A 27,279-nucleotide genomic window follows, 5' to 3' on the forward strand; every position below is an offset into this window, starting at 1 on the left:
TTATTAAGTGATTTTTTTTTTCCATTTTGTCTGTTTTAAGACTCTTCTGAAATGGTTAACACTCACTCACCATTAGTTTGCAAAACCAAAGTAGATAATGTATAAAAATAGTTTATTATAGCAAACATTTTGACATGTCATAGTAGGAAAAACACAGGTGATACTAGTAACCATAGCTTTGTCATTTTCTTTTTTCCATCTATTTTAAGATAACACTTTATTGCTGGTCATTAATCACATACAGTACACCTTCTTTGCTGAACAATGTAATATGCCAATATAATTAGAAAGGGTGTACGGTAGGTGTGGACACAGACAATATAAATGTTACAGGGAGACCATGTAACTTTGAAAGACGAAATAATAACAGTCAGAAATCTTACAGCATAAACAATTTAAAAGAAATGTGTCTGATTCGGGACTGCGCTCACAAGATTATTGCTGCTACAAACTTGATCTAATATGACAAGAATTCATTCATAATATTTTCCTAGTACCTCAGGTTTCTCATTTTTCAAAATCAGTTCGGAAAACATAATTTCTCATCTCACGGTTCCACTTTTGCAGCTTTTCTATTTATGAATTTTAAATTGTGTATTTGTCATATCTGACCTTAATTGTGTTTGTCGGAAAGGCATGTTGTTGCAGCTGAGGCAGCTGTTTACAATGTAAACAACTGAGAAAATAATACATTAGTTGCAATATTTATATAACTATAAACTTATGTAAAATGGTTGAAGAATAAGCTGCAGATCAAATAAACAGTGACATGTTGCTTACATATTAATGCCAAAGAAATGACAGATTGCTTTCTAGCTTTTTTTATTTTTATGATCAATGGGCCTGGGGGCCAAAGAGGTCACAGGGCCCATGGGCCTAAGCCTCTGTATGTCTTATTAATTCATTAGTAAAATGTAGTGTTCTTGGTGGAGCATCACACATATGATATTACCACAGAGACAAGCAAATCCCAAAAAGATAAGACATGACCAGAGACTGGTCTCAGTGGCCTCTCTCTGTCTGCACCTCCAGCTCTGACACAGTGGATCAGGCTCTTTGTTAATGGGACAGCCTCCAGTGACGTGTTCCACCTAAGGAGCCACGCATGCGTACAGCGCTGGTGTCGCGGCAGCGCCAGGAGCAGTTCAGGAGCCGCAGCAGCAGCAGCAGCAGCAGCGGAGGAGACGGGAGCTGTCGCTTAGTGCGCTTCACACCAGATAAACTTTTATCTACCATGTCAGGATTTGACAGCAACCCCTTCGCGGACCCAGTGGACGTAAATCCTTTCCAGGTGAGATTGGTTTGTTTTCGCTCAGCCAACCGAGACTTGAGACGCTTTTTCGTGTAATGTGAAGACTGGAAGAGATACGCTGAAACAAAACCTGTTTGGTTGGTCGCAGGGCTTGGCCTCAGCATTTCCTGACATTAGAGTCGCCCCTATTATGAAGTATGACACGTCGAAGTCCAGTTATAGGCTATATTTAATGATTATTTGTTATACGGTGTGTTTACGCTGTACGTGGGCTGCAAACTCACCTGCGCAGGTAGACACACCGATGAACAGGTGCCTGCTGAGAGCCGTCAAGTGTGGTCCCTGAACGCGCCATTGACACAAACCGAACGGTGGATTTCGTTAAACAGGCCTACAAACGACGAAATGTGACTTAATTTAGCACTTTGTAGAATTAAAAGATCGAAGAATGATTCTCCATTAATGTGTTTTATTTATCTAATAACAATACGAAGTACGGCGTTGGTTCCAGTTGATATGCTGTCTGTTCATGCTCACCTGTTTACCTGACCTACTTACTTGTGAAACACATTTTGCTTGTACAAACATAAGAAATAATAAGAAAAAATTTTAACTGAGTCGTGTGTGGTTCAGAGCCAAGAGTGTGTTAATAGTTAATGTGGAAGACAAAGTGTGCAAGTGTTGGAACTGTCTGGACTGGTTGGAACTAATGTTTACTCCACATGTAGCACCACAACAAAAAAAAAAAGAAGTGACAGCTCATGTTTGATGTCTTTCTCAGGATGCATCAGTCACACAGGCTACCAGCAGGACCGCTGAAAGCTATGGGGAGTTCAATCCATTCTCTGCGCCCGGCATGGTTTGTATGTTTTTATGCATCATGTGACTTGGGCGTCTTGATGTTGCATCACCATTTAGTTATTTAAAAACCTGAGTTTCTTTGACCTGTTCCACAGGGAAACCACTCTGGCACGACGATCCCTGTCTCTGCTGCCTCCTCTCAACCTGCCGTACTGCAGACCTCTGTGGAACAGAGCCCAAAGGTGAGTCAGACGCGCAATTACAAATACATAAACTGATTAGTGAATCACATTTAATAATTTTCATATCTCGCTTGAGATGAACTCATCAGGGTGTGTGTGTCTTTGGGAGTTGAGCATAGCTTTTAAAAGGCTTTGTTCGTGTACATTCGGATAGGTTTTGCTTGCTGTTAATGATTGCGCCTGTTCATACTGGACGAGAAGAGGAGCTACTTTAATGGAGATGTTAGGACAAAATACATGGTCAAATATAATTGTAGTTTAACATTTCTCTTTGTGTTCCCTGGACTGTCATATGATATGAAAGCTACATCCTTGTGCTGTCATTAGATAAACATTTTAGTACATTTTACACAAAGTAGACACTCTGGAGTTTGTCCCCAATCCACTAACATTAGAATCTCTTGGAGAAATCTCTTGTCTGTATGAACAGAAGAACTCATTACAGCAAGTCAAACCTGTTTCATTGTTCATATTGACCCTGTTGTTTTAAGACAGACTTTAAATATCGAGAGCCCATCCTTAAATGTTCAAAACACTAGCTGAGGTGTGATTATACTACATGTATGTTACAACTAAATCAATCTTTTTAGTAAAAGAAAGTAAAGCTAATCAGTAATGAATAGTTTAGGCCAATATCAATATTTGAGATTTGAAAAAAATGTACAGTTAAAACATTAACTTGCACTAACACACAAACTTTAGAGGAAGGTCTTGTAGTTTATGGTCCAGTATAAATGCCAGTGCCAATATATCTGTACTAAGATAAATGTGGATCACATTAGCATCATATGGTTTTAGTAGTGATGCAGTGACAATATTAAACACAGTGTTAAGAGTGCAGCTCTTCATCACCCGCCAGGCAACTGCAGCTGCTGCCCAAGCTAACCTGGTCAAGCAGCAGGAGGAGCTGGAGAGGAAAGCAGCTGAACTTGAGCGGAAGGAGCAGGAGCTACAGAACAGGACCTCAGGCAGCGCAAACACTGGAGGTGAGAGGCTGGAGTTGTTTAGAGTAGTTGCATGTAAAATATGTGGGATATAACTGCAGGAATTGACACACCACTCATATTGACAAGGTGATTGTGAAATTGTTGTTTTAGCTAAAGAGAACAACTGGCCACCTCTTCCCCGTTTCTTCCCTGTGAAACCATGCTTCTATCAGGACTTTGAGGAAGACATTTCTGAGGACTACCGAAGGGTCTGCAAGAGAATGTATTACCTCTGGATGTGTATGTACCTTTGCTATGCATGCCGTATTTCCTCAGTACACCCCGATAGACCATGTGAAAGTCACACATTTAAGTAAATAGTTAAATAGTGAACCATAAACATATTGATGGTGATTTATATCTTTTGTCAACATATGATGACACAGTTAAGATTTGAGGATAGGGTTGATGCATTGAAACATTTAAGGGAACATACTGCCAGGGCTAAACTGTTTGCCTTTGCCCTTGGGTTGATGTCTTTGATGATAGTTATCAGTCAAATTCTCAGTGTAGTTTAATGGTTTGCTGTTTGTCTCAGTCCACAGTGCCACTCTCTTTCTCAACGTGTTGGCCTGCCTGGCATACTTCACTGCAGATTCTCAGTATGGTGTTGATTTCGGTCTGTCTATCCTCTGGTTCATCCTCTTCACACCTGTGTCCTTCATTTGCTGGTACAGGCCTGTCTACAAGGCCTTCAGGTATAATATTTTACTAGCTACCAGAAGACAATTAAGCATCTTTTGATTGATTGAACTGGGGGCCTCATTCACTTGGAGCTATTGAAGTGGAAAGTTTAGTAATATTTGTATATATGTATCTCTGTGTTTCCTTTGGTCTTTGGCAAATCTCTATATTTTATTTGCTTATATAACACATCCCCTGTTTTTGTCTATTTTCCTCCATAGGTCGGACAGCTCCTTCAGCTTCTTCTTCTTCTTTTTTGTGTTTTTCTTCCAAGTGGCAGTGTACATTATCCAAACCGTGGGCATCCCCAAGTGGGGAAACAGGTCAGTGAGAAACTCTTTAACAATCATTTGCATGTTGCCTGAAAGTCTGAAGGTATGGTCTAAATGAATGAATGCATGAGGCAGTGTTTCATTGCTAACAACAAGGGTCGTATTTACAAAATGTTCTATAATAATTAACTAGTTTATGTGAGTAAAAATGAGACTCTATACCTGTCAAGTCTGTTTTTACTTTGTTTCATGTATAAAATGTGTTTCATGAAAAACGTGCAGTCCATTACCTGTCACAGTGAAACTGCCCATTAGTTTAGCTTAGCAGTTCTCTCAGTTTTATTCTTTACAAAAGTTAACTTGGGCAGCTTTTGTAGCTTTTACTAGAAAAGTCCTTTAATTTTTGCCACTACTTACAATCCTGCCTAGTGGCAAGATAAGATGTTTTGTGAATACGTCTCCAAGTTTTTATTCATTAATAAGTAGGAGTATGTACACTCTGATCTGGTCTGGGTAGATTACTAGTAATTGGGCATCAGTCAGTGTGTTTACATGCACTCAGGAACCAGGTTACTGTGAGTTGCCATGTTCTAATCCCCTACCCTGATTACGGTAACATAACTTACAAGTGAGACAAGGGCACAAGGGTTAGGCATAAGGAGGTCTTGCCTAAGGACTAAGGTAGGCCAAAGCCGAACCCCAGTCTCCCACATAGAGGGCGGTAACCTTACCACTAAACTTTCTAGCTGTTGCAACCAGGTTTCCTATTTACATAATACTTAAGAAATCAGCTTTCTAGAGAAAGCCGACTGGAACCTGGTTACTTGAGTGCATATAAATGCAGTGACTGAGTGTGTTTCTACATTCACACCTTGGGTTTGTGTTTTCTTGCCCTTTTCTTGCATCTTTTTTGACAGATTCCTGCTGCCATAACTTGTCTGGGTTGCTGCTTTGTAAGTGTGTGGAACTTTTCTCTTTGGGTTTCTTTTCTATTTTGTATAATATTAGACTTTTCTGTTTTCAAGCACTTACATTTCAGAATTCATGCTTCACCGTCGTTCTCTCTGGTAGATACGAGTGTTGGCTAATTTTTCTATTTCAGTAAAGTTCATGATGTTGTTAATGCCAAAAATCTCTAGTGTATTGCACTGTAAGCATTTCTTCACTTCCAGTGAACTGTCGCTATAAAGAAAATGTATACTGACACATGATTTGTCTTTGTTGTTGACAGTGGATGGATCGCATCCATCAGCATGATAAGGACAAACCTGGCTGTGGCCGTAGTTATGATGGTGGTTGCAGGTTTTTTCACTGTAAATGCTATCCTGGGGGTCATCCTGCTCAAAATGGTATGCTAATGTCAAAATTTTAACTCTTTTTTCACAAAAGGGAATGTTGGGCCATGTCACAATTTACACTTCATAGATAATCAGATTCCAATCTAAATAGTAACCACTCTTATTCAATAGACTTTGTGTCTCTGGGTAGGCTATATATAGTAACACTGATTTTGCTACATTACAGTCAATTGCATTGTCTATGCAAAATTAAAATTTTAGTTAGTTACACTTAATTATACTTGCCAAAAATAGAAAGGCAAACGTTGTGCGAAATACATATATAAATATGGGTTTTCTAAATGTGGCTTTGTATGGTTTATTTTCATTCCAGCTCAGTGAGGTTGCATGCAAATGATAGAAACGTAAAAAAAATTAACTATAAATTGTGGTGACTAAAACTGCACAGCAGCTGCTATGAACCTAAGACATGGGACAGGGAATATAAGATTGAAAAAGGTCAGAGAGGTCAGGAAGCTGAACCAACAATTAATTTGGAATTTCTAGAACATGGAACAACAGAGCGATAGAAGGCTGTAACTTAGGAGGTAATAAAATCCAATTAAAACAAAAACTCAGCAGCATCTAGAAAGACAACCTAAAACTCTATTACACATGGAGGAACTAGTGCATCAGTTTTCCGTAGAAACACTCTTTGGTTCTTTGGGCCTGAGCTCATGTCAGGGGGTCTGAAAGACAGTGGAAATGTCTTCTATGGTCAGACAAGTCCACGTTTCTGTTTTTGGGGGAAAAGAACATGGACAAATCAAACAAAACATTTTTGTTTTTGTGCGATTTCCTCTACTTGCAGTACATTCAGCTTAGGTTTTAGACCGTTGGCCTTGTTAAAATATGGACATTCCTCATCACAACTGTGATGGTACAATAAGAATAGAAAATAATAACATAAAAGGACCTCCTTAACACAACTATCAGAGTTTATTCTGGCTTGCCCCAAGAATCATCAGGATACCCTAAATGTGAAATGTATGTGAGCTGATACTTGGTCTGCTTTGATAAACTTGACATTGTCATAATCTGTGTCCCCTTTAACGTCTACCTAGGTCCACTCTAAGTACAGAAGGACAGGCGCCAGCTTCACCAAAGCTCAGCAGGAGTTCTCCCAAGGGGTCCTAACCAACCGATCCTTCCAGACTGCAGCAACCAGTGCTGCCACCTCAGCTGCCCAGGGAGCCTTTGGCAGGGGCCAGGGAAATTAGGCCATTTTCTACATCTTTAGTGGCTCAGGCTAGTTTCTTCTGTGACCAACATACAGGACTAGCTATCTCCCAACAGTCTTCACTGAGTTTACGGGAGGGGGTTTATTACTAAACGTTACATGGTCAGCATAGTCAAGTGTCCCCATTCCCCACTTACAAACTTTTGAAGGCACTGTGGTGTCGGAACTCTTTACCGACCTTAGTGTACAGCATGTTCAAAAATTACGCCAATTTAATCTGGAAAATGTAGGAAATTACATAATGAAGTTGAATTCAACAAGGCAAAAAACAAACAACCCATTCTAACCTAACTCCTAATGTGCATTTAACACATAAATGTGAAAGCATAAACAATGCACCACAGAAAAGGGATAGGGTTTTCTGAGAAACTACATTTCTTTAAATTCTGTCATTGTTATAGATGCTAGCCCAAAGTATTGGGAGTTTTATGTGTCAGTGTTTGTATAAAAAAGATGCAACATGGCATCAGAAACACACACTGCACATGTGGCGCACTGATTCTGGATTTATATAAAAAAGAAGACATGACATTAGAATGTTTGCCATCAATGTATGATGGATCCTCATTTTTATTACACCAACATGAAGAGTCTTACAGGGTACCTAGTCTCATTATTCCTTATTACATTTAGTAATTTGGCAGAAGCTTTATTATTATTATTATTAGATAGATGAAGTAGCCTTTTCTTTATTCGGATCTATCGCTTCTCATGTGATCAGTCTAGATGCCCTGTATAGTTAGATGCACCATGTTGCATGTTACTACTACTGCTGAACATAGTTTCTGTTTGAGTTTGGTCTCCAAGTGTTTGTGTTACTGTATAGGATAAATTGGTGATCAATGAAGGCCATGGGATGAAGGTTTATTTTTCTATTTTACTAATCAATGTAACTATTTAGATTAAGTGAATTTTTAATAACACTTAGGATATACTAAGATGTGGTTTCACAGGGATGTCACATTTTTATTCATGTTGCGTGGTTAGAAATATGTCATATTACGGAGTCTTGCAAAAATTAAAATGGAAGATGGTGCAGGTCTATGAATGTAAAGTTACTGACCTTAGTTTAGAATGTAGATGTATTAACTTAAAATGCATTAATGAGCAGAAAGAACACAATATTTATCTGTCAATTATCCATTCCTGTAACTGTAGACAACAGTCGCATGTTACTGAATAGTGACAGTTTCTATTTTCTGGCTGCATCTTTGTGTTGTTTTGCATTACTTGTCAATATGTGCTGTCCTAATCTTTTGTTACTGTAACATTGAATCACTTTGTTTAAATGTAACCTCAGGGCCTTTATGCAGATATAACCTACCAGTTTGACTATAGGGCTTTGAGCACAAGGCTTTTGCTTGTTACAGTTTAGTTTTCCTTTTTAGAGAACCTTGCTTTATGATCAGAATTGGTCCTGTACATATTGGTTACTTATTTAAAAAAATATATGTGCTGGAGGGGTATTTGTTGGAAATTGGTTCTCACTCTTAACTTTCAATAAACTGACAACTTTTCTCTTTTGAATTTGTGGATTATGTAACATGCCAGGTGAAGAATTCACATTGAACACACCAAATGTTCTACTTCTAAGATGTTAACTACAGGTAGATGAAGCCTCCTGAAGCATCAGTGCACAAAGAACAATGTGTGTCTTTGGTTGCTGATGTTGCCAGGTGTTGAGAAATTAATTAATGTATTATATCATGTTTGGATTGAAGAGTAACAATACGTGTTAGAGACTGATCAGTGTTTTTTCTTTATTTAAAATATTTTGTTCGAGTAATGACTCAACTTTTACCGGTTAACATAGCAACTTAACAAATTTACGGCTACTTTTTAAGGAGTCTGAATAATCGCAGCGATGAGAGCTCTAGAAACTCTTGTCAATCTACATGTCGACAGCACGGTCTGAATGGCTGAATCCGAGTCCACTGACAAATAATTGCATACAACAGCATACATCGTGAAATTATTATTAGTTTTTTTATAAATAGTACCTGCGCGATATAATTTTATTAACTTTTTGTCACGTTTGTTCGTCAAACCCATACTTAATGTCGTCAAATCTGGCAACTTGATAGACATCCATGCTGGCAACACTGATCCGCATTCCTGGGATGTATCCATGGCAACAGCTTCTTGTGTTGATCATCCCAAGATGGCGGACGAAGTGGTACCGTCAGCGGTGAGTGCAAAGCCAAAGATAGTTACCGTTTTATTGTGTAAATATACGCGGTTAACATGCCACTTGGAATGATACTGTAGTATTTTACTAGTACACGCAACAGCAGGTTAGAATATTACCTTCGTATAACGTTAACGTCGGTTATCTGAACGTTAGCTACCTTGCTAACTGCTTCTAAATCGGAGCTAAACTGATTAAGATACAGCTAATAGTCGAGCTCTGCTTCTAATCTCACTCCTCCAATGGCAACTTGAATCTGAGAGCTAATGGCTGTAGCTACAGAAAGGTGACAACAAGAAACGTATAGAGTTTTTTTTCGTATAGAGCATTTACGCAGATATGTATCGTTGACCAGTGTTAGCCCACGCTTTATATTGTAACTTTATTGACAATCCATCTCTGCACTAAGTGAACTTTACCACAAATCCCCGTTGTGTTATGACTGTAGCGTCTATCTTTTATAATATGAAGGAATATGGTAAATATCAATAAACTGCTCTAACGAAACATCAGAGACTGTACAAGAATCACTCCACAAGTGAGACAGATATTGTAAAGGGTGTAAAAGAAAACAGTGAGATTGCGCATGCGTAAATCTACCTACACGCAGGGTACTTTACCCACCACAGTGAGGTGAACTACTGTAGTTTCAGTCATTACATCAACCAGAGATGCACTTTTACTAAGTAAGTACTCTAAGTTACGTGAACTCAAGTACAATTTAAAGATATTAGATATTTGTAATTCAATTTTATACTTACTTTACTCCATTATATTTAAAATAGGCAAATGTCGTACTGTCCTTTTTTCTGCAGTTTGAGTACACCTAAAGTACATATACTGATAATATGCTAATAATATCCTCAGTAAGATTTTGACTGCATAACTTCTATCTTTAAAAGAGTATTTTAACATTTGTGCAACAAGTGTTGTTAGTCATTTCACCTAATGGAAACACATGAGCATTAGCTATTGCATTTTTAAGCCTTCAATCTGTGACCTTGCCCCTCCTAACAATGGGAACAACATTTAAAAAGAAAAAGTATCATACTCTTTGGTCAGTCTTTGGTCTGCATGTCTTGGTTCAGTAAATAGAATTTGCACAGACCAGAGTGTGTGGATAAGTTTTCACTTCATTAAGCATGATCTTTATTATGTCTGTTTCACACCATTCCAACACACATTTCAGTCAGTCTGAACTTTGACCGGTATTTCTGCCCAGGCTTTTACCAGGAAGAAAAACACAAAAAATCTTTTTGGGTGGGGCAAGTATGTTTTGGTGGAACTGCTTGTTGGAAATTTTGATCCATGATGTCCAGTGTCTGTTGCTATGTAGTGTAGGCATCCTGTTTGCTGTTATTTATTTATTTGTGTTGTTTGATTTATTTTAGCCTCCACTTGCTGCTGATGCGAAGAAACGCCGGGCACCTAAAGGTACACTAATTGTCCTGCAGAGGTCACCCTTACCCTTCTCTAGACCATCATTTTAAGGAATAAACTCTGCATGTTCCAGAGTAGACATTGTTTTCTTATAACTGAGGATATTTTTCATTGTTCTATTATCCAGACAGTGTTTTTTTGTTTTCTTGTATTACTGGAACAATTAAGTATTGTATATTCTTGTATATTGTATTCCAATCTTGTGATCTTTCACATAACATGCAACTCTATATTACAAATCACATTAAATCAAAGCAAAGAAGCCTACAAAAAAATGCAAATTGTCATGGAAATTGCAGTAACTGTTTAAGTGAAACGCACACAAAGCTCCACAACTATGACAAAATAGTATGATTTTTATTCTGCTAGTGACTCTAGTATGTCACTATTGGAAAAGGCCATTGCAAGTACATAAATATATACAATAGAATGCAGTATAAAAATGTAGTATAGTGAATTGAAGAATAAAAGGGGAGATGATGTTAGAACATATGCTACACATGTAGCTGGGCATAAATTATACTGACACATAGTAGCTTCAAAATATGACATGTTTTCACATCCTGGTGAAAGAAAACTGCTGAGTTAAAAATAGAAATTCAGTCAGGTGTATAAACTTCATAGCTTATTCTACAGGGAATTGGGATGTGCACCTCACACATGCGGTGTAGTTACAAAAATAATTAATGATATAACAAGTGCTTAAACTGTGAAATAATTACATTTTCACATGTTATTGCATGTATAAAGTTTATTATTCAAACTATGTGTAGGTAAGGAAATGTGGTTCAAATTAAAAAATAATAAATAATCAAAAATAATAATTAAGCGCAAGAAGGTTGTTACTCAAAAGACTCAAAATTTGAAATAATCAAATAAAAGCTCTAAACCACAGTTTAAGTGTCTCCATAACCTACCACCTTCATACTCATTATTTAATAACAGTAATACATTGTAATTAAATATAAACAATGTAAAGTTAAAATGACACGACAGAGACATTATGTTCTTTTATAATATTTTGCGGTTGCTACGTTCTTAGTGAAAAAAACAGGAGGTGGTAAAATATGGACATAATCAATAGAAACGGCTAAGATCAATTTAAACTGGGTCATTTCGCCCGTTTCCAGTACAGTGTGTTGAATTTTTATAGAATGGAGTCAATTTCAGCAGACCGACTACACTTGACATATAACACATGTGTAGCAGTCTGGTTTAGTTTGTCTTTTCAAGATATACAAATTTCTGTTAAATTCTTGCAACTGAATATATCACACTAGATAACTTGAGAAGACCAAGGGTTTTTGAAGGTCTCAACTCCAAAAATAATTTTTGTCGTATTTTTCATTACATTCTCCCCATGTGTCTTTTGATCTCAGCATGCCTCTCCTCTGCTCTTATCCCCTTTTAACAGATGGTTGAAGCACATGGAAGGCAAATCTGTCTTAGCATTAGCTAGATCGAATATAACAATAAGAAAAGTCCTCATATTTTGGATGAATTTCCTCACAGGACTATATTTAGGAGACCTCATGCTGTGCTGTTCTCCTTTGCTCCTTTCTGCCATTCTTTTGTATAGTAGTTGCAGGAATATATGTCGCACATGTATCCCATCTCCCCTCTCCAAATGTGCTGTGCTTTGTGTATGTGGACACTGGAGCACCACAGGGCCACAGCTGAAACCTAGAGACAAGAATATTATTGCTGTCTCAGCAGGAAGAAAGCGGATTAGGTTGCTACAAATAGGGCCATTACGAATCTTGACGAGGCAAACGTGTGAAGCCCATGCAGTTTTGTGCTCCAGCGATGGAGAGGATTTCTGTGAAGTAGCTGGAAGACGCTTCAGTTGTAGCAGCAGATCAACAGCACTGCTTGAAGCACTGACAGATAAAAACAAAAGGAAGCTTTGGTGTAATTCGCACTGTATTTTTACACAGTCAGTTTATTAATGATTTTCCTGAATGTCAGTAGCCTAGCACTTCATTTCACTTTGCCTTTAATCCTATTTTTAGCCTCGGAGAAAGGTAGTAGGTGCAAGATAACAGGATTACCAGCATCAAACTTGCTTGAATTGTGAAGCGAAACGTTGTACTCTGAGGAGACTTGGGCCATTGTGCTTTGGCTCTTGAGGTTACCTAACCCTTTCTAAAGCTGGCTTTGTATTGTGCTGCTCATTCCTCTAGCCTCCCTCTTTGAGTCTGTCTCTGTACCCTCTCTGTTCTGTCACGACCACCTGGCTTGTGAGAGACATTGTTGCCCTGGCAACGGGAAGAATATCTCAACCTGCTAAGACATTAAAAGAGAGACAGGAAACAGCAGTGTTTGTAACAAAAAACTTGCTTACAAGGTGACAGCATTGCTGGTGAACTGATTATAGTTTAGCCTGGGGTTTTTAGTTGAAGTGTTAACATCTGTGTTAACTGTCAGATCAAAGACTTGCTAGTGACTGCAGAGGGAGGGTGCTTTCAGGATTATTTATTCAGCTGTCAAATTAAAAAAACACTGTATGAATTAAAAATAGTCCAAATAGACATAACTCTTAGTAGTCTGTGTCATCTGCTTGGAAGCAAAATTGTGCTAATAAGCTAAGTGTTACAGAGTGCTTAGTGAATAGAGTTAAATATAGTCTATGAATTTAGGTTGACAGGTTGTTATATCTGGTTTAACTGTCAGAGATGTAATAATGACTGAGAAAGGAGGGTACTTAAAGGATTAATCATTTACTTATCAAATAAGACATACATTGAACAGTAAAGGCTAATGAGCTTAAAAGTCCCCAACATTTCTTAAATTAAGGTCTTTCTTTCTTCTAGCTCCAGAGCTTCCCATTGTCGAGAGGAGAAACTGGCTAATCCACCAGCACTATATCCGCAAAGATTATGATACCTGCAAGGTAAAGTGCCTTCATGTCTCTATTGTCTTATCACTGGTCTGTGTCTGTGTTCAGTGTTTTTCCTTCTTTCACTTTTTTTTCAAGGATAGTAGCCATTGATTTTAATATTTCTGTCGACATGTTGAAGTTACATCCACCTGTCTCCGTGTAGGTGATCATCAAAGAGCAACTACAGGAGACTAATGGAATGTGTGAATATGCCATATATGTCCAAGGTGAGCCATAGTTTCCATAGTAACCATTCTCTTGCACACATGTAACACTTAAGATGTTAATTAACAGCGACATCAAATGAAGTCTCTCTGACAGACGACACCCCAGTACTGCATTACATCATGTAGTTTGCCAAAATCTGCTCCTTGGGCCCCATGCTGTGCCTTTCATTTCAACCGTGTTGATCCTATTCCTTTCACTTTTTGCCTTTTTACTTGTTTTTATTTCTTGCCGCAGCACTAATCTTGCGTCTTGAGGGCAAGATTCAACAGTCACTGGAGCTATTTCAAAGCTGTGCCATCCTTAATCCCAGCAGTGCTGACAATCTCAAACAAGTGGCCAGATCATTGTGAGTCTACTGCCGTCAAACCATTAGACAGATAAAGACGGACACTGGACAATATACAGTGATAAGAGTCAAACTTCAGGCCAGTAATAGAACTGTGTTTAATGCTACAGGGAAAATTAATCCGTCTCTGTTTTCACTCTTGAAGGATTGTAAGTATAGCTATTCAGTGATTAAGATGGGTTAATTTCTCATATGGATTATTGTTGTTTGTTCTTTTCATAGATTTCTCTTGGGAAAACACAAAGCAGCTATTGAATTCTATCATGAAGCTGCAAGGCTCAATGAGAAAGACTGGGTAAAAAACAAACAAATGCTCTAGTTCTGAGATACAGCTATGTCTTAAAGTTTGTGTTTCGTAGACCTGGCATTTTTCACTCTACATAAGGAACATGAAGTTATCTTAATACATTCTCCCAACACATAGAATGGGCAGTGTCCAGTCATGCAACACTTAAAAAACTATTTAATAGTTCCATGGTGCTTTTGCTATAAAGCATACAAAAAGCATGTCACCAGGCAGCCTCATGATTCACTTACTAGTATGTTTTGGAAGTTTAAACAGTTTTCTAATTGTACTGTCAGAAATACTTACTTAATAAATAGAATTTGTATTCAGCAATGCTGTTACTCAGCCTTTATCCATTCCTGTTCCATTAAGTGTGCATAGTGTATAATTTGACATTTTCCCACCCCAGGAGATCAGTCATAATCTGGGGGTTTGCTATTTCTTCATCAAAGACTTCAAAAATGTGAGTATGCCAATTTTACTGACACCGCACAGAACAAATTCTACTAATTCCCCTGTGATTCCATCATTTTGATTTTCTGTTTCTATCAGGCTGAAGAGCATCTAAACATAGCTCTCCAGACAAATAAACACGATAAGACCTTCATGATGCTTGGGAAAGTCCTCTTGCTGGCTGGAGAAACTGACAAGGCCATCGAAGTGTATAAGAGGGCAGTGGAGTAAGTAAAATTCAAATGTGGATTATATTAAAAAGCACTGTAATGATGTTTAAGGAGGAATGTGTGAAATGAATATTTAAAACGTTGGAATGTCTTTAAATATTCTAGACATACATCATTCCAATATAATTATAAAATTTTAGCTTTAAGTTCATACCATGTTTTATCGAACCCAAATAATAAGGGAATGTTTCAGTAATAGCTGTTAATCATTAACAACCTCAGCGTGATACTTTCTTTCATGTTAGCATTTCGTCAAGACCCTAAAAGAGAGTGCAATAAAAAATGCTGTTTCAGAGGAGATTGGGTAGTTCCAGGGGGTCTCCCCCTGATCTGTCTAATGATTTTAAGTTTGTGGTGCTCATTTCAATAAGTACTCCTCCTTCAGTTCACACAAAGCTCACGCTTTGCTAAATTTTAACTCAGGGCCCTTTTTAGTTCCCTATAAATTCTGTTAATTTCCACTTCTATTCACATGATAAATATTTAAACATTAGGTTGTGGCATAAATAAGGAAATGACATCAGTGTCTATAATAGAACTCATTAGGGCTACCTCCTGTTGGGGGGTAAATGAATTAATCAAGTGCCCCAATACTAGCGTTGCTTTTAATGAGATATACCACTGCGCTTCTTATTTTAGTGCCGATCTGCATCTCCTCTCCCATTTTTCTGTGAGCCACATTGTCCCGCCACAGGTCATAATTAATACTTCACAATTATTCAGAATCAAAGCCTGATTGAATAATCAGCAGATTCCCTGAATATCAACTATGTTTGCACAAGAATAAGTGCACGCTATTAAATGTAATTACAGCCATAGATAAAGTGACATATTTCATTGGTCTTGTCTTATTCTCAATTCAGATTCTCTCCTGAGAATACTGAACTCCTGACTACTCTCGGCCTGCTGTTTTTACAGGTAGGGAGAGTTTCTATAACCTTTTCAGTGAAATTATGTTTAATCAAGTGGCAGGCATTACAAGTATATGTGACATTTAGGTGTCAGAAAGATTTAAAAAGAAGTAGATGTACAATTTCCTGTTTTGCATTTTTTGGTCAGCTTGGGAAATACCAGAAAGCATTTGAGCACCTTGGAAATGCCCTCACTTTTGATCCCAACAACTATAAGGTATGTGGATACTTCTAAGCTACTTGGGGAGAGTGCATAGTATTTTGTTAAAATAAAATGTCATTTTCTGTCACATGATGCAGTTCATCTTTCATCATGTGATGTTTAAATAGCTGCATCTTCCAGTAATATGTCTCTAACCTTTGTTTTTATTCCCAGGCCATCTTGGCTGCAGGCAGCATGATGCAGACCCATGGTGACTTTGATGTGGCCATGAACAAGTACCGAGTGGCAGCATGTGCTGTGCCTGAGAGCCCCCCTCTCTGGAACAACATTGGCATGTGCTTCTTTGGCAAAAAGAAATATGTAGCTGTGAGTAATGTTGTTTTGTCGAGTTGGGACTTAATGAAGGCCGTGATCATAACAAAATAATCTGCTAAATATTTGAAATATATCAGAAAATACAAATAAAATACTGCAGAAGTACTCAGGTTAATCTGTCCACCTGCTATGAACTGTGAGCCTTTAATTTTTTAGCACACACAGCTTGTACTGTAATCTTATGGGCAGGTGTGTTAATAAATATTTGTATTGCTTTTCTACACTGGTCATCCACAACATTAAAACTATCAAGTGGTTTCAATGTTGTGGCAGATCAGTTTAAATCCACCATTGTGCAGAATCTGTCCTTTCTTAGATTGTTCTTTGTATATTATTAGGATACTTGGCTTTCTCACCCTGTCAGCTGCTGACTTCTCTCTCCCTTCATCTTCCTTTTGCTCCCACAGGCCATCAGCTGCCTGAAGCGGGCTCACTACTTGTCTCCCTTTGACTGGAAAGTGTTGTACAACCTGGGTCTGGTACACCTGACCATGCAACAGTATGCTTCTGCCTTCCACTTCCTTGGTGCAGCCATCAACCTGAACCCACGGATGGGGGAACTCTACATGTTGCTGGCAGGTACTGAGTCAAATAAACAAACAAACTTAAAGACCAAAAAAAAATGAAGTGTGTCATAAAATTCTGTCAGCTGTTTAGTTTTTATGCTTGGCCGTGAAGCAGTCACTTTAGACTTTACAAAAGCTACATATCTCATAGAAGTACTCCACTCTGTCTATTCTGTCCCACACTGACTGAAAATAATGTAATGTTAAGGTCAAAGATTTTCTTATGAGTAACTCATGTATCTTTCTTAAATATATGACCACCCCTTGCATTAAAATGCCTTTTTCAACAACACCTGCATTTTGACAATTATTCAGTTACACTTTACACCTGTTTTATATTTATGATCAACAGTGGCTCTGACCAACTTAGAGGATGTTGAAAATGCCACTAGAGCATATGAACAAGCTGTGACTCTGGATGAGTGAGTCTGTCTTCTTTCTACTTCTTCTATAATTCTGAATTTGAAACTGTATCAGATCATTACCTTCATTTTGTCTTTCTTGCTCGATTCCCTACAGATCCAACCCTTTAGTTAACCTGAACTTTGCAATCTTCCTCTACAATCATGGTGACAAGAAGGGAGCTCTAGATCAGTATCAGGAGATGGAAAGGAAAGTCAATCTACTTCGAGACAGCAGTAGCAACTTTGAATTTGATCCTGAGGTAGTGAAGATGCTGCTGTTGTTATTGTCTCAGAATCAGCTGTTGAAGCCACTAATTGCTGTTAAGCCTCTCCTTTTTGTCAACAACAGCTGATGGACATGGCTCAGAAGATGGGAGCTGCCCTGCAGGTGACGGAGAGTCTGGTGTGGACTAAACCAGGCAAAGACTCCAAATCCAAACCAAACTCAGCAGCAGCCACCAAAATACCTGGTGCTCCCCTTGGAACCAACCAAGCACTGGGCCAGGCCATGTCTTCTGCAGCAAGCTATAACAAGAATATCCAGTTACCAACAGGTGCAAACTATCAGTGAAACCCCTGATGTCAATCAAAGGTGAAGGTGACATATATGCATAAAACCTGACGAATGCCGGCCAGGCCAAAGGGGTCTCTAAAGTTCTGACCACAAACTTAAAATGAGGTTAAAACCTTTTTTCTGAGACATCCAGTCTTACCCTGGCAGTGCAGATGATTTTTATGAATTTCACAGCCTCCACCTCCATTAAACCAAAGCCAGATTTTTTCATTTAAAATGGGAGTTTAAAAATAACTCTTCCCTCTTTATGTATTCATGTCTTCCTGCACCACTGTACCACAATGAACATAAGGCTGAAGTGAAATGAAAAATGAAGCTAACCTAACCAGTATATTCTTGACAACAAAAGAAACTCTGTGGTGTGAAAAAATGGCAAAAAGGTAAGCTAATAAGTTTATGGCCACTCTGAAATTATCATAATGGTTTACTCTCAAAGGTAAGTGGACAGGAGGAGTCGTTTATCTGTCAACCAACAGCAGGACAAATCCAGGTTTAGTGATAGATTAATGTTGATTAAACTAAAATACCTTTTCTCTGCAACCTGGTGGAAAAAAGGTATCAAATTTTATGATTTTGTTATTTTCAGGTGTTTCCAAAGGACCTGTCATGCTCCTGGAGCAGGAACCTGATTTGGAGAAAGCTCCCAGCCCGCCCACCGACCCTCCAGGTTCACCAGAACCTGTGGAGTCAAACAACCCTAAACCCAGAACCTCAAAGAGAAAAACTAAGGTGGAGGAATGAAATGGCTTGTTGGCTACAGACCTATTTGACTATGACTCTTTTGTCATTAGGTCTCTTTCACGTTATAAAGGGAAATTAAGCTAATTGTGGTAGCTTGATCAAGCTATTTATGGTCTACTAGCTCATCTTGGTTAGATATGAAGCTGTGAGTAATGAACTTCTGGTTTAGGTGCACATTTCATGCCCTGTACTATGATTTACTTTTCACTCAGCAGTCAAAGATCACTGTGCACTTTTGCCATACCATGTATTTCAGGAATATCTGCTGACAGTTAACCCCTTATCTCCTTTTAAACCAGAATTCTGAGATAATCAAGTCTTTCTTGTAAATCCATGTAAATGTGGCAGGTTTGGTGCATGTATCAAAACCAATTCCAGTAGATATCTCAGCTTAAGAAAGTCTCTATTTGACAAAATGGTTAAATTGGCATTTGTGCAGTTGCAAGTATTGGATGAGCAATAAAGTGAAATGATGAATTTTCCTGCAGCTAAATAAACGTGAGTGACAATCACTGCTACAATGTGAGAGACAGAAAGAGGTGTTTTTGGATAGCACATGGTATCGCTTGTTTGTATGATAGGACTCGTGTACATAGTGAAAACATGCTTTTATATGTGGATAAATGTTATGTTTATAGAGACTAATGTATTTAATATTAAATGGAAGACTTTAGATGAAAAAGCTGTTTTGGTTCTTTTGTATTGAACGAAACGTGTCTGCTGTTTTATACGGTCCTCTCTTATGTTAAGGTCATTCAGTTCAGGAGACACCACCAACAGGGGACAGTGTTGTTTAAGAGCTTTCAGAGTGTCTCCATTATCCATCACATAATCCATGAACAAAAAGAATAACTGATGAATTAATACATTTCCATCTTTCATACTAATGTTGAAACTTGAAGTACTAATGAATATTTTGTCTCTGCAGTGAACAGGGGAATAAACATATTTATATATATATATATATATATATATATGTGTGTATATTAACCCAAAAACTCTCAAATATGCAGCAACTGAAAAAATATAGTTATTAAATACATTTATTTGCTTATTTAACTGCCATGGTTTCACTCTGCCTGCATTGCAAAAATGAAAAATTCAAACCTGAACACTGTCAACATTTACCTGTTAAAACTAATAATAGAACTCCAAAATCACCTTCCTATAGCCTGTCCTGTGAACAGTGAGTGGAGAATTTGAGTTAAATCAGGGATTATTAAATCATTATTACAACTCTTTGTTTTGGAGATTCTTTTTCAAATAATGACCAGAGAAATAAAAATGTTGGACGGAAAACTGAATTGTATAATATAATGGCAAAAAGCTATGTTGACAGACTGCAACTAAAACATCAGTACGATGCTGACACTTTTTACTTCAAGTATTTTTTTGAAGCTGGTCCTTTTACTTCAGTACATTGTGAATGCGGAACGTGTCAATCATCCTGCTTACGCCTGTAGCGACTGGATGAATTTATTTCTGAGGACTGAGCTTTAGATGTATTTGTTGAACCAGGACTTCAGCTCTATTTACAAATGTCATCAGTGAGATGTGTAAATAGAGCTGCAGAGTATTTCTATTGTGGATAAGATGCCGAGTTGTCGTCGTGTTGTTGATTTTTGCAGTATTATATCACGCAGTCTTTTTTCGATCCAGTGGTGAGTGAAAATATTTGTTTTTCCTCGGGCTCAGAACAGAGTGAATGCTGCTGTGGACCAAGTGTCAGATCAACAAAGTTAGTGCTCACAGTCTGTCGTCCTCGCAGCGTGTGTTGTGCTTATCTGTCACCACAGTGCAGCAATGGCTGGAGAGTGTGTGTGTAAAAAAGTTATTGTGTTATTAAGTGATTTTGCATCATCATTTGACCCCAAAGCAGCTCGCAGCAGTAGGCATTGATCAGAATTACCTTTCTTATCTTTGCTTTGGTACATTTGTGGTGGAGGATGGATGGTGTGTGCATGTGCTGCTAATATCTCCAACACACTGTAGTTGTTTCATTATGTCCTTGTTAAACTATTCATGCCTGAATAGCCTGTGGTTGTAGCTTTTACAGTCCAGCTGATGGCCTGTAAGTTACTGCTCCTGCTGCAGTTATTTTTCAGTGCAGCTGTGGAAGAGTGCTTTTCCATTTCTCACCGTTCGCATCTCTGCATCTTGTGGAAGTTTCATTTAAAGCCCTCTGCCTCCAGGCAATGTTAAGTTGTGCTAATTTCTAATTGCTCTTCAGATTTTGCACTTTTTCTTGTGAAGACAGTATCTTTAAAATCCTCCCCCTCGTTTTGCTTCTTTGCAGTTGTGTGACTTCAGCTTTTAACTGGTACTTCACATAAAACTCCTGTAATTCTGTCTGCAGCTCTTCATGCAGTCTCCGCCCAGGCTTGTCTGGCTCTGTTAAATAGTTCCCCAGATAATCATAAGGTCTCGAGTATCAAGATCAGTGCTGGCCACTCAGCGAGGCTGAGAGTAGTCCTCCACACTCATCCTCCTTCTTTTCTTTGTCTCTGCAGTTACATCAGTGGCACATTATCTGTTTTCACTTTCCTCTGAAACAGCACAGTTGTCCTCGCCTGCCATGTCCTACTTCATAATACAGGTCCATACTAATTGTGTACAATATATACTATATAAAATATTCAATGCTTAATGTACAACAAAGCAACATACTGCCCTTTTTACTCGGAAATTATAAAAAACATGCTGTACCACTACTGGTTTAACTTACGATAGGGGCAGTTTAATGTTTTCTTGAGGTTTATCTAGACATGTTTCACCACCATACACAAGACAGCTTCTTCACAATGTTTAGTGTAAGATGTGTTAGAAAATATGAATACACTTGAGTGTTATGATATTGTGTTGTGGGACTGATTTTCTTAATTATTTTTAATTATAACTTGCATAACATTCATGGCAGTGACAGTGGTTCAGTCTTGTGTTTAACCTCCAAACCTCTAGATGGCAGTGTTGTGTGTGTCATTTATTGTTTTTTTCTCAGAATCTAGGCATATGGTTTGTTCTTTATACTATGACAATTGTCTAAAACTACATTTAAGGAAATTGTGATACACCACTCTGCGTAAAGTGTAACAATAGATCACAATATTTTAAATCGAACCCCCTGTATCATACTATGTATTGTATCACCAGATTCTTGCCAATACACTGCTTTAAGTGTAAATACTGCCTAATCAAAACCTGCCAGCATCCCATGTTCATCTGTCGTCTGATACTGAGATGTGTGTGATATTTGTTGTTACCAGCCACAGGTCACAAGACGAACAGTTTGAAGTATGCTGGGAAGAAGAAGAAGAGGCAGTAAAAGCAGTGTGAAGAGAAAGTCAACAGTGCTTTTGCCAAAATCTTTCTACCTCACCAAAGTGAGCATTCCTGACATTTTTAAGCTCACCCTTAAGTGATACTATCCATCTTTTAAACTGGATGTAAGATGATTTATTGGTTTCTCAATAGCAGTACTCAGCCTTTCATTTCATTTACGGGATTCATGTTGTGAAAGCTGATATGATGTGCAGAAATGACCTGGATCCTCATTTCTAAAAGTTGGATACTCTAATGAGTCTGTAACATATCTTAATATCATTTTTCACTCTGTGCATGAGTTTGATTCATGAGATTATCTGAATGGAGCTGAGTCTGCCCATTTAGAAAACGTGTTTTGCACCTGTCTAATTTAAACTGTCGTGAGAATTGATATAAATCTCACATTTCTTACAGAATCAATTTACCAACTCCAGTGCAGCATCAGTGGTATCTTAATGCAAAAGTGTAGAAATGGAGAAATCTATCGTGAGCTCATCAATTTTCTTTAAACATTCTCAGAAATAATACCAGCAGAATTACAATTTTAGGCCACTTTGAAAACATGAAAATATTTATGCAGCCTGCATGCAGCTCACCGTGGGGTTTCACATGTGGTTTTCAAGCCTAGAGAATCCTCAGCACAGCAGGGATATAATGGAACATGTCAGATATAAACCAGGGTAGAACTGATAGATGTCAAGCTGATGTTTTGCAGTGAACAGTTTCGACTTTATTTCCTGCTCACATTTTAATATCAAATATGATCCTGACTCCTTCCTCCAAAAGGAGCCTTTAAACAACTTCAGTTCTCATAGGCTGGAAAGGCAATTTTCCTTGAAACGCATGACGCAAGGGATGTGATTTCTAGCACTTTCCCTGCATCATGTGACTCGCTTATTAATCAAAAAGAACAGTTGTTGTTGTCGGATGTCGTTAAGTGTTTTTGTAGTTTCTCTAAATGAAGTCAACTTTGATTTGTGGAGGCCAAAATGACAAACAACAAATATGACAACATCAGTGCAAAGACCGAGAGTCAAATAGATCTCTGCCACATGGAAGGATGGAAAAACTCTCTGTTTTTTTTTTGTTTGTGGTGCTCCATTGTTGTCAAAAAAACAAAAACAAAAACACATCCGTGTGCTCGCCTGTGCTCTGGCTGACATAATCTTTCATTACCATGAACACATTGGCACTGTGGTTGATTTTCAGGCAAATCCTGCTGTTGTAAATATTCACTGACACTAATGGGCATGAATCCTCTCAGTCTCAGTGGCTGTCAATCTGGTCGTATATATATATATATATATATACATATATATAAGGCAAATGTAGTCTTATCATTACTGAAAAGGGGAAACAGCCAATCATAGGTTTACTTGTTTTATCAGCATGTGCCATAGGTTAGCATTTTATGTATCGGATAATTGTGTATAGAACATTAGTACATGCTAAAATACGATTAATCCATGAAAACCTACAGATTAGAGGAGGAGAGGACCAGTCAATCCATCGACAGAGAGTGTAGCGGTAAGCAGAGAAGAGACGTCCATGTGTCTACTTATTATTATTTGTAGATACTTTCCTCAAGGCTGAGGCGTCCTTGAGCTGGGACTTAACCTCAAATCGACAGAGTGACCTGACCAGAGGCTGAAAAGATTTTGCTTATGAGAAATTAATAAAGTGCAGCGATTCAAACACATCACATGGCACGAAAGAGTGAAGGACAGTTTGACTTGAGCTGCACTCAACATTTCCATAACAATAATAAGAATGAGTGAAATGACGATGTCAGACATGAAAGGAGTCACTTGCCGTCATATTCATGGGAAAAATATCGTCTATCTTTCAACATACAGTATCTGGGCTCGTTCCTTAGGCTTTCTGTCCCTCACCTGTGCTGTTTTGGTTCATATTTTGTTGCTCTCATCGGTTGAGTCAATTGAGAGGTGTTTCACAGGAGAGAACGCTGTGATACATTAACTGCAGGCTGTTTTTCAAGCACCAAAGTGACTATCTGATGAATACAGTTTATTGTAGCATTGTGTGGCAACACATTCAGAACTATCACAGAACTATAAGTTCCAGAAATCCAACTTTTCAGTATCTCTGAAGCTGTTTTATTAATTCATGGCTTCTCTCTGTAACCTTCAGTGCCGATTCACAGTAACTAGAGTTTGTGTCAGGCTGGAGAGTTCAAAGTAGCGGGGCACATCAATCTGTTTGATCAAGGAGGACATACAGAGGGTTGCAATCAAAACCTATTGGCATGGCACAGGAGACCAAGACTTGATTTGTTCAGCTCTGCAAATATGTGATCAATCGATGATTAAACCCACTCATTCACGAATATTTGTTTTTCCAGACACGATTCTGGTGAAAAACATTTGTTCCTATATTAACTGGTTGTTCTTACTTCCAGGAACACGTGTTTATGGTGCTGGCTGAACTGCTTGCCCTCCTCTGCATGGATGCATCATGTCTGTGGACAGGGACAAACGCCATTAGAAACCCCCCCCAGCTGAGTGCTGCTCTCAGCAGTATCTGGCAGGCTGTAAACAGCTGGGATTATTTTGAGCCAACAAGTGAAATAAGACCTCAGTGCTGCAACTTTAGAAACAATATATTATTAACTGACATGCTGTGTAGCAGACATGGCAGAATATTTCTTTCTCTGTGAAATACTGTGTTAGTGTTGTACTTCACCCTGTGTGAGCAGAGCCTGGAGATCTGACCTGATTTTACTGTTACAACAGCTTCAAAGAAAAGGATCAGCCCAAATTGTAAATAGGTCTGATGCTGAATGTATCGCCATTTAATTAAAAGAGTGTAGACAGGGTGCTTTTATTCTATAGTCTTTTAGTAAGAAGGCGGACAGGAGACCTGGGAGAGGAGAGGGGGGGTTTGACATGCAGCAAAGGTCCCTAAACGCACTCAAACCAGGGACGCTGCAGCTACATTGCACTGTAGCTTGAAAACTAAAGACTTGCTTTTCCATGCTCAGTGTCACATTTAGGAACAGTCAGTATACTGGTGCTTAATGTTTAGTATGTTTATAAGGAATTAGAGAAATTAGACAAGTATTCAGAGCCACTGACCGAGTGTAAAGTTATTAACATTGGTCTAATGTGTCCACAGTACAAGGAAAAGGCAGGGTAAGCGTTAGGAGGTCTTGCCTACTGGAGGTGTCCCACGTGGAGGACAGCGATGTTACCACTACACGATCCAGCCACAGTGGTTTTCTCAGTCCTCAGTGTTTTATTAAGGTTGATTGTGTCCCTGAACTCATTTATTAGGCCACAGGAAGTGGATGCTAAACTTTCTGAGATTTAAAAATCACGTTGTTACTTTCTCTCCAACGTTTGCCCTTTTAAAATCCCACTGTGGCCTAAAATTGTAATGCTGCTGCTTCAACACAAACCGGTATTTGAGATTAGGAAGTGGGAAGCAATGGATGGATTAGCATATACAGACAGAATATAACAGAGAGACGGCGACAAGCCTCGTGCACACTGTGCCTTTGAGGTGCTGTTTCATGTAATTAATCTATCCAGCTTCATGCCATATTTCACAGAGACATTAATAAAGCCTAATTATGTGATGTTGTTAAATGTAGTTTAGGTCGAGAAACTCTGCATATAATGTGTTTTCGTGAGGAACTGGAGGAGTAAGGCTTTGCATTTCAATAAAACCGCTTGATTAGGGAGTGTGGTTGTTGCTGTTGTTGTTTTTCAGCAGATACTGTTTACTCTGTGCTCTGCCTCCCAAAATTCCTCCCTCCGCCCTTCTTGTGGAGACAACTCAAAGACCCCCTGCTGGCAGCTGAGCAGAGCAGCTTTATCTGGGTTCTTCGCTCTCCCGTCTTTCCACAAGCCTCTTCTCATTGTGTCACCCCATTGTGTCAGCCAGAAGCTGCAAGTCACAGTGTGCGTCTCAGGGATGAGAGAGCCATTCATTAGAGCATCACCAGCAGCTCTCTCAACAAAGGTTCACTGTTTCATCTCCCATCGCTCCATATGCATGTAAATTAATACAAATAAAGAGCTGAATGTCGCTGACAACAGTTGCTGTGCAGAGCAACAAAACACGTTTTTAAAGTTAAGTCTTAAAAGGGATTTGTTGAAAAAAGGTGTGTACTGTGCGAACATGCACAGCTAAGACACAACATATTCCACATACCTGTATGAAATACGTACAGTAGAAGTAGAAGTTCAAGCTGGTGAATCACACGGACTTGTGTTTTCAAAGTCATCGTATTTTGAAACTTCCAGATTAGTGGCTGTTTAGATCTTTGTTTCTAACAGCTGCCCTGAAGGGATGTGGGTCCCCTCTTGGGTGTTTTAGATGTTGTATGGAAGTCTGTCTTTGATGAGAGTTTAGGCCTAACTAAGATTACACTGTTATAACAAATGCTGCTCAGTCCAGGGAACCTGATCACAAGTGTAAATGGAGATACGTTTGAAGCCAAATGAAAACCAGACCTTATCTGAAACCTCGTGAACTTCTAATTAGGCTTTAGGCAAAACTTTACTGATGTCAGACCTTGTTGTAAAGAGAACAATTAATACTTAATGACAGAAATCAGAAGACAAAAGGTGCAGTAACTTCTGTTGCTCCCATGAAAAAAAAGATTAGCTTCCAAACTACCAACCACAGCTTAAAACAACTTGGAGTGAGTTTTTATTGCATGTCTCTAGATTCTTCAAAACACACTGCTGTATTTCTAATACTTTATCAGGAATTGTCAGAGAGTCCCTTAAAGTTATTATTTTCCTACATTATAATATACTCTAATGTGGTTTTCCACTTGAATAAATGAACCAGACTCCTGTAGCAAAGGCAGACATTTAGGCATCATTAAATTATGAGCTCCGGAGGAAACACAACCATTTGAAATATGTTTATTGCCTAAAAAACGAACTCCTTCCTCTAATAAGCAAGTTCCAAAATAAAACACTGCCCTCTTACTGAATGAACCTACTTTGCTGAGTCATAAAAAAGGGAGCTGTACATATATCACCAGGTTAACCATCCCTCCCTTCACCTCCATCCCATTTCTGTCCGTATATTGCCCCAGTTTTTTATGAAATGTGATGCGAGTCCACTCATTTCTTCCACTTCACTGTTTTATCAGCTCTTTCCCCAAAAGCTTAAGAGAATTAATTTTACACATGCAAGTAAAATAGTGTCATTGCGGTAATCTGGTGAGAAGGACTATTTATTTCATTTCCTTTCTGGCAGTATTGATCTGTGGAGCTATCTGAGCCCTGTGGTGAGATTATATTCCATTCAGAGTCCACACAGGCAGGTAGGCTGGACTCCTGCAGCGTAAAACATGTCAGCTGTCCTGTCATTCAATAA

The 27,279-nt window shown here is 38.5% G+C and overlaps 2 protein-coding genes across 2 annotated transcripts; both read left to right on the forward strand.

Annotated features, from left to right (window-relative positions):
• Positions 1 to 1,234: 1,234 nt before the first annotated feature.
• On the forward strand, positions 1,235 to 8,341 carry scamp2l (secretory carrier membrane protein 2, like). The gene is made up of 9 exons (XM_026378843.1): positions 1,235 to 1,291; positions 2,034 to 2,111; positions 2,209 to 2,295; positions 3,155 to 3,281; positions 3,393 to 3,521; positions 3,820 to 3,979; positions 4,187 to 4,288; positions 5,469 to 5,586; positions 6,639 to 8,341. The coding sequence occupies exons 1-9, from the start codon at positions 1,235 to 1,237 to the stop codon at positions 6,792 to 6,794; spliced, it is 1,014 nt and encodes a 337-aa protein (XP_026234628.1). The 3' UTR covers positions 6,795 to 8,341.
• Positions 8,342 to 8,942: 601 nt separating this feature from the next.
• On the forward strand, positions 8,943 to 19,282 carry bbs4 (Bardet-Biedl syndrome 4). The gene is made up of 16 exons (XM_026377520.1): positions 8,943 to 9,002; positions 10,394 to 10,436; positions 13,256 to 13,335; positions 13,487 to 13,550; positions 13,786 to 13,897; positions 14,120 to 14,192; positions 14,593 to 14,646; positions 14,736 to 14,863; positions 15,730 to 15,784; positions 15,926 to 15,994; positions 16,154 to 16,306; positions 16,723 to 16,894; positions 17,234 to 17,303; positions 17,401 to 17,545; positions 17,635 to 17,839; positions 18,446 to 19,282. The coding sequence occupies exons 1-16, from the start codon at positions 8,943 to 8,945 to the stop codon at positions 18,598 to 18,600; spliced, it is 1,638 nt and encodes a 545-aa protein (XP_026233305.1). The 3' UTR covers positions 18,601 to 19,282.
• The last annotated feature ends 7,997 nt before the right edge of the window (positions 19,283 to 27,279 follow it).

This window comes from Anabas testudineus, chromosome 3, assembly GCF_900324465.2.
Source record: "Anabas testudineus chromosome 3, fAnaTes1.2, whole genome shotgun sequence".
Taxonomy (NCBI): Eukaryota; Metazoa; Chordata; class Actinopteri; order Anabantiformes; family Anabantidae; genus Anabas; species Anabas testudineus.

Excerpts from the sequence above, each read along its gene's own strand:
- scamp2l (XM_026378843.1), top strand. The coding sequence starts at position 1,235 with ATGTCAGGATTTGACAGCAACCCCTTCGCGGACCCAGTGGACGTAAAT. Across the intron at positions 2,112-2,208 it reads CATTCTCTGCGCCCGGCATG|GGAAACCACTCTGGCACGAC; the intron begins GTTTGTATGTTT and ends CCTGTTCCACAG. Across the intron at positions 4,289-5,468 it reads ATCCCCAAGTGGGGAAACAG|TGGATGGATCGCATCCATCA; the intron begins GTCAGTGAGAAA and ends TGTTGTTGACAG.
- bbs4 (XM_026377520.1), top strand. The coding sequence starts at position 8,943 with ATGGCAACAGCTTCTTGTGTTGATCATCCCAAGATGGCGGACGAAGTG. Across the intron at positions 10,437-13,255 it reads GAAACGCCGGGCACCTAAAG|CTCCAGAGCTTCCCATTGTC; the intron begins GTACACTAATTG and ends TCTTTCTTCTAG. Across the intron at positions 17,840-18,445 it reads GAATATCCAGTTACCAACAG|GTGTTTCCAAAGGACCTGTC; the intron begins GTGCAAACTATC and ends TGTTATTTTCAG.